Source organism: Akebia trifoliata, chromosome 6 (assembly GCF_017979445.1).
Source record: "Akebia trifoliata isolate Shusen 1 chromosome 6, ASM1797944v1, whole genome shotgun sequence".
NCBI classification, from domain to species: domain Eukaryota; kingdom Viridiplantae; phylum Streptophyta; class Magnoliopsida; order Ranunculales; family Lardizabalaceae; genus Akebia; species Akebia trifoliata.
In genome coordinates, this window is record NC_141380.1 from 3,781,853 (window position 1) to 3,794,225 (window position 12,373).

Genomic DNA, 12,373 nt, shown 5'->3' on the forward strand with positions numbered 1-12,373 from the left:
TCCCGAATCCAATTTAATTCATATACTAGACTATAAAAAAAGGGGGGGAAAATTGTACCTACTCTGAGTTCTAACTCTATTTGTATTCTCATTTGTGGGATATTAAACAGTCTTACTGACACAATGAATTATTTGTATTTAGAGACTAACCTTACTAAATTGAAATCTATCCTGCATTGTTTATTGTTTATTTAAAATGATATTTTCTATATATATAATAATGTAAGAATGGGCTAATACTTAATGACAAGGATACTCATAGACTCATAGTGAGAACAACTCAATGTAAGGTTTATCCACCTTGTTAGCCACGTAGGCTCACAAAGAACAAATACGAAATAAAATGGAATTATAAAACCATACATATAAGGATGTTTGCTCATAATCATAAGGAGATCAGACCATGACCAAGGAAATATTCAAGGTTCAAGGTTCTAGTTGAATTGCTTTTGTTTCTTGAGCAGAGAACCAAACCTAGAAAAAGAAATCATCCAAAATATAGAAAACAATGTATCGATTCCGAAGGTGAAAAGATACATCTTTTGCATCCTGAAGAGTGTCTTCAAAACAATGTGATTTTCTATATGTTTCCAGAATGTCAATCCCATAAAAAACCACCAACCTTTTTTTCAAAAAATAAAAAGTTAAAATAAACAAAAATGAAAAAAAAAAAAAAAAAAAGGATGAAAAAAATTTAGAACAAAAATGTACAAATGACTGACTAAAGCCATTGAGGCCCCAAAACAAAAACACAATGGAAAAGAAAAAGATTGTTACAGTTTAAAAAAAAAAAAAAAAGTAATGGCAGCACTAAGAGTTTAAAGAATACAGGATGAAAGAGAGATGGTAATTGATTTGCTGCTTTTAAAATACTTTTATGAATCCCAACCATCCTTTCGACCACTGAATTCCCATTTACGGCTAGGCAGACTCCCATACATGTCCGAGAACTTGAGAAGGCAATCACTTCTTATCCGGTAATGCACTTGTGTATTCCGGCTGATTGCTACTCCTGAGAACTTGGATGTGTCGATCGCCCATGCAGGCTTCACGTACTCCACAGTCCTTGATGAGCTTGCATTGGCATACAAGAAGTTCAGAAGCACATCCTCACAATTGAAGTACTTGTCCACAACTTCCCTCCCACTCTTGGCTTCCTCACTCCAATACCTTTCAAATGCCAACCTACTATCAATGAAGGCAGCCCCTGTCAATATCAAGTTATATCCCCCTCGAGTTCGGGCATACTTCTCATCCCTATACTTCAATGGGCTCCCATCTATAAGTCGTGGGTAAAACCCAACAATTCTATCCGGGTGTTCCCTCCACGTTCTGAACCCTCGTTCAACATCATCACACGGCATCATGATGTCATCATCAAGCTCAAGAACAGCCCGGGTCTTTATCAAAGGGTCCACCTTGAACCGATTGTTCAGTGAGTTCTGCTTCTCCACTCTGATCCTAACTGGCACCACAGAATCGAAGTCACTTTGTTCGGGAGGCTGCCCTTTGTTCCACACGACAACGATCTCCCTTACTGATGAACACCTTGAGTAATGCTTCACATACATTTTCAAATTCCAAAGCCTAGCATCGTAGGTCATTGTTAGTAATGTGAACTGAGAATAGTGACTCCTCAATGGGTAAGCTTCTTCTGCACCGTTTCCTCCATAAAGATATCTAATACTTGTGCACATTAGTGCTACCCCCATCACAAATATTAAAGTGAGAACCAATCTTCCAGCACAAGTGTTGGGCTTCATCCGGCCTTTGACAAACGAACTTGTCCTATTCAAGCGTGTACAAAACCGCCTCAACTTGGAAGACAACATATGTGGGCGTTCCCATGTGGAGAAGGCATAACCTTTCTTTCCTGAGCTGTGGGTACACAAAGTGGGGGGTAAAATACACTTAACGACTCCCAGCAATAGTCCCACTAGTATAACTAGAATAGCCACGACAGAAAGAGCAGCACAGCCAAGAATGTATCTATGAATAGTGTCACCAGAAGGAACTCGGTCTCCATCCATCACCCCAACCCATTGACCAGAGCTTAGCTTTTGAACATCCAAGTGATGGTAGCGAGCACCATTCCAAGCATTTCGACCCTTCAGAGACTCTTTTATACCAAGTGGCACTTCAACTTCCTTGAACTCATCCTTGGTAAGAACCTCTACCTTAAAAGCACGCACTCGCCGCCCATAGGTTTCACCGCAGTCTTGACCCATACGGTAGAGATTTCCATTGTAAACAAATGGTCTGCCTCCATTACGAGCTCCCAAGCTCTTATCAGTGTTATAGATAGGGTTTTTCTTATGTGGTTTCCAAGGGCCCAGTGGGGAGTTACTATACCAGATTTCAAGTTGCCCATTTTTCTTGGCGCCAAAACCACTATGATCCGAACCGAAAAGCCAATAATTACCATTATAGTTCAAGATAAAGGAATCCACGAGAGGCTCCTTTAAGATAACCTTTTCCAGTGCCCATTGTAAGGGAAATGTAATTGCCCTATAGAGACGGAGTTCCCCTTTCTGACTGCTCTCGGGCATCATGTATATCTGTTGGAACCAAGGACAAAATAAGAACAATAAAGTAGTCAAGATTTGAAAGCTTTCTGACAAATTTCAGACTCTCAAGAAAAAAAAAGTCCCTATTCTCTGAAATAGCCAATCAATGAATATAAATAAATAAGAGTGAGATGATCTTTACTTGACCATCGTAATCGAAAACATATGGATACGAAAGATGCCATTCCTCATCTAAAGCGATGCCCAACTGCTGCCATGTTGCACCTTCATCAATACTTCTTGCAACACCAATGTCCCCTTGCAAAGTGAGAGAGTTCTTGGTTTCGTAAAACAAATAAATTACATCTCCCTGGATCATAATGTCCGAATTAATAGTTGTAGAAAGCATGAGAAAGTCCATTCAGAAGATTACAAAATCAAATTCATAACGGATAGGGATAAAGTTAATAGCATATCAAAAGGCTTTTGATTTAGAAGAATGGTTATGTGCTGAAAAAGACAACAAATCAAATAGACAAGAAAAGATTGTCGGCCAACAGAAAGGAAGAAAAAACGAGAATAAATTGAACAACTAGTTCTCCATTAACTCATGTGAACTTGATCCTTAAAACATAAAAGGAGTTCTATTCAAAATTAGATTATAGGATTTTTTTTCATTATATTTTTGGTGATGTAAGTAAAATTCTACAAATTGATTCTAAATAATAACAGTAGCTCCATAGCATTCTTAGTTCTCTTTTCCATGCTATCAAATTGGATTATTTTCTTACATTTAGAAATATTCTTCTATTTTAAAATTTGTGCTCTTTCCTCTAAAGTCATTTTCCCCCACTTTTTTTATTTTGAGTGTTTTAAAGCTATGGTTGGACTTGGATTAGACCCTGACCCACCCAAGTCGCACCCCTTACGGAATTGAAAATGGAGGATTGACCTGTGCCTCAAATTGTTCTACCAAGATGTTGCATACATATGCCCTAAAGAAGCATGGGAAGGGACTTTTTGACTCTTCATTATATTTTTTGCTTGTTAAGAAACCGACTACAAGAGAGTTGCTTCAGTGTTAGTCATTGAAGATACACAGGAAAGGCACACCATTCTCACCACCTTAGAAGAGGAAGAGATGTAGAAAAGACCTAAGTATCATTTTATCTCAACAGCCTACCTTCAAATGAAGTAAAGCTAAGAAAACAAGTTTAATCGTTGATTATAAAGGAGAGAAGAAGATTTTCAGCTACCATAGCTTTGTTGTCACAGACCTCTTGGCTTTCAATAACCAATAATGATGAATTGGTGGGATATATCCACCTTTATTTTTTTTAGTTTCCAATCTCCAGAAGCTTATGGAAATCTTTAGACATTCATGGGAGATACAAGTAACTAGATAAAATAATTGTTAATCAATCTCTCATGCAAGATCAAAACCATATCAAAGGCCCTAATGTTACTAGTTATTGAATAATACTTGGAGTTGACACTGATACGACTTTTCAACCAAAATAATAAGCTCAATGGATGATACTTAAACAAGAAACCCTTTGGACAATTTTGACTGCACAAGCTCGTTTGGAGTGTTGCCATCTATGTTTTGATTAAAGAAAGTACAGGGAACAAAAGAAATCATTCAAACAATATGCACAATGGTACCAATTTCTCAAGAGAAAGGATTTCCCATACCAACTTATTAATTGTCAAGACACCTATAGGAGTGAAATGGATTTGGCAATTCCAACACACGTATAGGCCTGAAACAATTTGTATATTACTCGATAGAGTCATTGGGAATTACTCTCAACGCTTTCTGCCAAATCAATTAAGTCACATCCAATTGTCACAGAAATTTAGAAATAACAAACTTAAAGGCCTACTCCAAAAGGCTTAGCAAAGAAAAGGAGGTTTTGATTTTCATGATTTGGATCACTTGGGGTCTAAAAGAGGTGATTCCTACAATGATTGGAACTGAACAAGGTGCTTTCGTTAGGGGTCGAGAAATGTTAGATGTACAAATAGGTGTATATATTCAACAGTACGGTCTAGAGTACCTGGCATTGTCAATACGGTTGATTTGAAGAAAACATATGATCATGTCAATTGGGAATTTTGGGGGCATATGATAGGAGAATGAGATTCAGTGAGAGATGGATCTCTTGGATCATGAAGTGGATTCAATCAACATCCTTATCAATTTTGATCAATGGAAGTCTGAAAGGGTATTTTAGGGGTTTGAGAGGGTCAAGACAAGGAGATCCTCAATCTCCTTTTTTCATTTAATATCATAGCAGAGGCTTTTGGCTTGATGATGAGGAGAGCAGTGGCCATAGGCAAGTTGTCTAGATTTGAGGCTCGCAAGGAGAGTCCTTTGGTCTCACGCTTGCAATTTTCGGATAATACCATTCTCTTTCTCGATGTTTCAATGGAACATACTTGATTCTTTTTTATGGAACATACTCAATTCTTAAGCGGGCCTATTATTTGTTTTGAAACAGTTTCCTGGTTGAGCATTAATGATCCATTTACAACAATCAAGCATAAGCAGGCTGGCCGGGGTGCCAAACATGGTCATTTCAACTTCCTATCTTGGACTTCCTCTGGGAGCAACCTACAAAAGTTCAAGGATTTGGGATTCAATGATAAAAGACTGGGGAAAGATTAAGCTCTTGGGAAATGAGATATTCATCTAGAAGGGGATACTAACACTTACCAAAAGCACCTTAGCCAATATCCCAATCTATTTCTTATCTTTATTCTCAAAGCCCAAGACTGTACAACTAACATCTAGACAAACTAATCTGCAATTCCCTAGGATATGGAAAGGATTAAGAGAAAAAAAAAATACCTTGTGAATTGGAAACTAGTTTTCTCTTCAAGGATAGTAAGAGATTTGATATTAGAAACTTTAAACAAATGAATTTGGCTCTTCTTGGAAAGTGGATACGGAGATTTGGAGAAGGAGAGAACTATGAATATAACAGGGTCACGGGGCTTAACTGCGGTGTGACACACTCGAGAGTGGAGAAAAATATATACTCAACACTTCCCCTCACCCATATGGGTGGAAAGAATCAAACCCATGACCTATACGAACCTAGCGCTTTGACACCATGTTAACCAACTAACCATTCCTAAAGACCAATCTGTTGGAGAGGGTGAGAACTATATGAATATAAGAGGGTCACTAGGCTTAACTAGGGTATGACACGCCCGAGAGTGGGGGAAAATATACACCCAACAATCCCCCTCACCCATATGGGTGGAAAGAATTGAATCTAGCACTTTGATACCATGTTAACCAACCAATTACTCCAAAAGACTGATATGTTGGAAAAGAGGAGAATTATGAACATACGAGGGTTACAAGATGTAACTGGGGTATGACGCACCTAAGAGTGGAAGAAAATATAAACTTAACAATCCCGGGTGGAAAGAACACTTGTGACCTATATGAACCCAATGTTGTGATACCATGTTAACCTACCAGCTATTCCCTAATGGAGAGAAGGAGAACTATGAATATAAGAGGGTCACGAGGCTTAACTGGGGTATGACAAACCCGAGAGTGCAGGAAAATATACACTCAACAACCCCCCTACCTAACCTTCAAAGCAAAGGTTGTTTGGGCATCCAAAATTCCAACAAAAATATCATTTTTTATTTGGTCTACATCTTTTGAACAAAATTCTTACCATTGATCATCTCATAGCAAGGGGTATTATCCCAATGAACCTTTGTTATCTTTGCAAAGCAAGTAGAGAATCAGTCAATCATCTACTTATGCATTACCCTTTTTGTAAGTGAATATGGACTCACTTTCTTTATCTATTTCACATCTCATTGTTTTTCCCACCTTTGTTATGCCCCCCTTTTTCAAAGTTGAAAATTGAAATCAATGCATCACAAAGAATGGGTATTATGGTACATTACCTCCTTTGCGATTTGTTGGGGAATTTGGAAAGAAAGAAATATTAGGAATTTTGAAGGGAGGAAGCATGCAATAAATCATAATCAACATTGTAGGTAACATATTTGTTGGGGCTAAGGTTTTTCTAGAGTTTACGAGTGTGCTTTTCGAAGATTTTCTTTTCGAATGGGATTCAATATGTAGTCATAACTTGTTTTCTGTTTCTTTGACCTCCTTCCTTCTTTTCTTTTCATTTATATACATCTTGACCTATCAAAGAAAAGAACAAGATTTGTTCCATTTAATATCAATCATTAATCTAATCGAATAAAAGGTTTAGATCATTGAAAAACACCCATTGTGTTGTTAGTAATCACCACTAATTTGTGAAGTTCATCTATGTCGCATCTCACTCATCTTGGAGTCGGTCGGAGCTAGTGGCCTACTAAATCCGGTCCCTCCGTGATATCTTCCAAAAGCATTTAATTGGATTGTGCGGCTAGATTATCTTTCTATGGAGATAATCAAGCCGCACATTTTCATCTCTCTATAGAGATAATGAAAGTGGATATCATAAAATTGAATGCATTTATGATATTGAGGAAGATGAAAATGTGTAAAAAGAGAACATTATTAATTAAAGAAATGAGAAGCTAAAAAAAAGGGGGAAACAATAAGGTAGTGAAATATAGGTATCAAAATCAATGATCATGACAGGTCGGATCACACGATTGGACCCAACCATGGCTATGACACCATAAGAGTTTCAATTAAGCTAAATAACAAAGAAGACTATGATTTCCCTTGAGATTATAATAATCGGTAGTTGCTTAAACATCCTATTTAAACACAACCCATGTCTTCTTAAGCACCACTACTGATTTTTATATTGTGTAAACCATTATAAATTACTAAATAACATTAATTTCTAGTTCTCTACTAAGAATTAAAAAATAATAATTGATGGATTTCATAAAAAAATAAATTAATAAACAGATGTACCTGAATATAGAGAAAAGGATCTGCAACAAAATTACTCGGGAAACCTGCATCCGTAGCAGAAGCGCAAGTAACAACCGGATTGGCTACAGGCCACGCACCGCTCTCATCCTTCCACACATTCCTCTATTTTGATTCCAATAAAAAAAAAAATTCCACAAAAACATAATCCAGTAAACAAAAATTGAATAAAAAATTCAAAAAAAAAAGAGAAAAAGGAAAAAAAAAAAAATTACAGATTCAATTGGTTTCAAAGAAAAGGGAGAATCTCCATAGAAGACACCGATCGACCAAGATCCCTCGCTGTCATCTTGACAACCTAAAGATGATAAAGATGAGCGTTCATAAGGAGAGAAAGTGAGCCAAGCGTAAAGAGTGGCGATGGAACCGAAGATGATGAAAGAGGCGAAAAAGAAAATAAAAGTTCCAGAGAGAAAGCAATGATCCCATCTCCATCTACACCAACACTTTAGAGACATATCGCAGCAACTTTTGCTGTTGTTGTTGTTGTTGTTGTTGCTGTTGCTGCCCACAACAGGACTCGAACCCATAACCTAATAATAAGAATGAGAGACTATAATATCGATCTCAGTAACCAAGAAGACGACCATCGCTTATCTTGCAATTTCGAGGTAAAAATGTTTAAATAGACTTTTAAAGAGAAGTCGAGTTGAATGTTCTAAAGGTGGTGGTGGGAACAAGGTAAGACCGAAGGAATGGTGTATATTTTCTCCCTCTCTCTCTGTCTGCTTGTCTATGTTCTTTAAGTTGAGTTGGTTGCCGTATTTAATTTCTTTTATTTTTACTAGGCAAAGAAAAAAAAACCGGTTACCTAAGTAACCGGTTTCGTTTCTTGCCTTTTTCCATTCTATTTTTTTTTAAAGGAAACTGATTTACTAGGTCACCTGAAAAGTCTCTCCACGTGGCATAAAAAAGTGAGAATATTTGAACTGGAAGTAAAACCGTAAGAAGTTCTTATTCGTATCATATGTGTATTGACGAGGCTTGACCTTATCTTCGACTAATGAACGGTCTAGATCATCTGATTGATTTGGAAATTATTCCATGAGATTCAAGAGTAAATTTAGAATTTCTAATTAAATGACACCTGGCTTACTATTTTGGGCCCACTTTACCATTAAAAAACACATATTCTAGAAAACATCGACTGACGACTGCCGAAATGGATTACTTTTATTTTTTCAAATACGCTACACGGTTTCGTTGGATCCGATCAAACTTTCTAAACGAATCTTCCACTTGATTTGAAAATTTATTGGGGGATTGCTTGAGTGGTGGAGTTTTTCTTATACTCTCTTTCCAGGAATGATCTGGTTTTATTATTTTTTTGTGGGATTTTGATTGACACAATAATTGAAAAATCAAATAATCATTATGAGAGTAATTTCTTAGTGACGAAATTCGGATTAGACCGTTTAATTGGATAAGATCGAGAAATTTTTGTCAAACAAGATTACATAAATGTATTTCGGATTTTTTCCTTAAAAATTATCATCTTCAACCTTCAACTTTCATTAAAATTCTATCTTGTTATTGAGATTTGAAGCTTGCAGAAGATAAAATTTTTGAGATTGAAGGGTGCAAATATTGTCATATATGATGATTAATGAATAAATCAATGACTAATTTGTTGAATTAATTATTTAGTCTATTATTTGGAGTATTTTATGAATTTTAAAAAATATTTGAATTTTTTTTATAAATACTAGTAAATTTTTACTCGATCCACCTCATGCAACCTCTGAGAATTTCATTGCGTATAAACATTTGCCAAAGAAATTTCGATGCCAAAACAGATTGATTGTCATGTGAAAATTGGAATCATATAAAAATTAAGTAATAGACAAATTCAAATATAAAAATGTTAAAAGTATTATTGAGACTAATCTCTTTGTAGATTATAGAGACGTTCATAGTTTTCTATTATTTCGTTACAAATTCCATTTCTATGCTACAAGACGAGATCTTTCTTTGGTGGTGGGTACATTCTCATCGTCCATTCCCCTATTATTTTTCAATGCATCAAGCCACGTGACCTATAACTAATAAAATTGTGTTTCGTAAGTGAGGAAGATGAACACTACCATTGTTAATCTTTGAATTAGCAATCTCTAGGTGCTTAATATTAGGATGAGTTGAGATTTTGTGACTCGAAAATTTTCATTCGATCTGTACATGACTGACATGGCAAGGGCACACAACTGTAGATCTTTTTCTTCGGGATACACAAGGAAAAGATCAATGATTTTGTGCCCTTACCACGTCAATCGAGTATAGACTGAGTGAAAAAATTTTGAGTCAGAAAATCATTAGAGTACTACGATATTAATGCATTCCCGTTTATTATTCCTATGAACATAATTAATAAATTTTAAGGTATGATATCAATCTTTTGTATTAAAGTATAATAACAAATTTGTTCTCAAACTAGTGTTGTATTCTCCCTTATGTCGTATAAGAGTCGTGATAATCTGACTTAGGCACGTGTCATACTCAATCGACTTACCTGACGTGGCAGGCTTGAAAATCATAGATGTGCTTTTCTTGGGATACAAAATTGTATCTACTCATGGGGAACAGTATTTTTGTATCCCAAGAAGAGAACATCTACAATTTCCAAGCCTATCACGTCAAATAAATCGATTGAGTCACCACATGCCTCAAGATGGGCCCAAGTCGACAACATGTGTAAAACAAGTACAACAAAGTTCACAACATTGAGATGGACATTTCTATGATTGGAGCGTAAAGAAGACGATTGGGATGGAGGGAAAGGCATTAGTGAGTATAATTTATATCAATTAGTTACATAAAAACAAACAATAAAAAAGTATGGACTAGTTAAATTGTAAAAAGCATATTATAGTCTACTCAAATATAATAATGGAAGCCTTTTTTAACATCAAAATAATAGAATACATTTATTATTATTATTATTTTAAGTTAAGGATATTTTTTGGATCATTGTACAATGATATTTCTTTATAAATATTAAAAAAGTTAAATAACATTTTTATTAAAATATTTATTTCATTTAATAGTATAATATTTTAATAAATTTTTTTTATATTATATAATGTTCAAGATACACTTACTCTTTTTTCCATTAAGAGATAAAATAATAAATGTCCACATTTATTAATGTCCCGTGATATCATCCTAAATCAAAATGGTAGAGATTTATAATGTCCCGTGAATTATTGGATGTTAGCGTTACCACATCCTATGCTCTTCGTATCTCTCACCATGGAATTTTTCTTTCAAACGAAAGTCCTAACATTAAAAGGCAATAACGAATCAATCCAAGTTTTTGAGGTCCTAACAATTTCGAAGAAATCACGAGTAGCTTGGACCAAGCTATTGATGTTAACTCCTGGGACTGCTCAAATTGTAGCATTGTTTTGAGGTGATATATGAGACTTATTTGAGCATCCAAGAACTATGTAGCTTGAGCTTGTATTTGTGCATTCAAACAAGGTTGCACACCTATGAGTAACAATTTGGCCTTAAGATTCAACAATGTAGATTTGAAGACATTACAACTTGAATCCTATAGATTTGTATTTTCCCCATCAATCTATATAATAAAACACAATTGTAGGACCTATTTTTGTGAGAGACAAATCTAGTTAGGATGAACATCTCAACCACTTTTCTCATCTCTTCACCCCTCTAACTTTACTATATTTCTTTTTTACTCGACCAATTTATTATTTTTCATTTTTTATCATTTAACCTCAAATTTTTTTTAATAATACCTTCTAATTTCAATTTTTTTTTACTTTTACCCCCCTTAATTCCAAATATGATGCCCATGACGTAGGCATTGACGAACTCTAATTCTTCCATAAGACACATCATTTGGGTAGTGGATTGCTATGCAATTACAGAGTGAGGGGAATGATGAGTGGGCAATTATGAATTGTGACTTTAACCCTTCACTATCAAAGAGAAGCTATTCTTATAGGAGAGGGGATTGAATTTCAAACTCTTAGAGTTTTGATAATCCTTTTGAATACTGATTTTCTAATGCCTCCCTCTGACACACGCCCCCCATATGCCCCCTGACGTGACATGTGCTAGAATCATAAATTCTTTTTCTCAACATACACAACTATACATATTTATTGGGATGCATAGTCATGTGTTCCAAAGGAAAAAAGTTATACGATTCTAGCCCATGGTCAAGGGGTGTGTATCAAAAGGGGTGTTAAAAAATCACGACTCATTCTTTTTACAACTCTCTTTAAACGTATGATCTAACTTGTTCATCAGAGTATCTTTTACCAGAACTACATCAATATTATAATAATAATATTTTATTAAAACTTTTTTTAATAGATTTAAAAAAAAATTAAAAAAATTAGTGTCTCCTTTCCTTGGATGAGACTGATTTAGTAGTCTTTTCCCGGACACGTTTCCAAATTCCCTTAGTCAAGTAGATTTCTTTTATTTTTTATTTTTTTCTTGGGAAGCACGCAACACGGTTGACTGGACATAAAGACCTCTCAAGCGTTGACTATAATCAAAACCAATAACCTTCCCCTCTATCTTCCAATTCATTCCAAAATTTGTCCCGCAAATACTTGCATGGATAAAAAAATTACTCAACATACCCTGATGGAGGATTTCTTTATAAATACCCCCAAATTTTTCTCTCCGAACTTTGATAGTCCACTTAGTAATTTTTTTTCCTTAATGTTCCCAGCACCCATTTCAATTGATGACATCAAATTTTGATCCAATCATCAACATCAATGATTATAAATTATTGATCTTGATGTTTGAATATGAATCGTTAAGATCAATGATTCAAAATTTCAAATGATTGGATGGATAAAAAAATTACTCAACAAACCCTGATGGAGGATTTCTTTATAAATACCCCCAAACTTTTCTCTCCAAACTTTGATAGTCCACTTAGTAATTT

At 35.2% G+C, this 12,373-nt stretch overlaps 1 protein-coding gene across 1 annotated transcript; it reads right to left on the reverse strand.

The window, feature by feature from the left end:
- Positions 1-670: 670 nt before the first annotated feature.
- On the reverse strand, positions 671-8,182 carry LOC147399692 (glucosamine inositolphosphorylceramide transferase 1-like). Its single transcript, XM_086445149.1, has 4 exons — positions 7,659-8,182; positions 7,426-7,548; positions 2,710-2,877; positions 671-2,558 (listed from the first exon to the last, which is right to left on the reverse strand). Exons 1-4 carry the CDS (start codon positions 7,971-7,973, stop codon positions 876-878), a joined length of 2,289 nt encoding a protein of 762 aa, XP_086301275.1. The 5' UTR covers positions 7,974-8,182; the 3' UTR covers positions 671-875.
- Between the last annotated feature and the right edge of the window lie 4,191 nt (positions 8,183-12,373).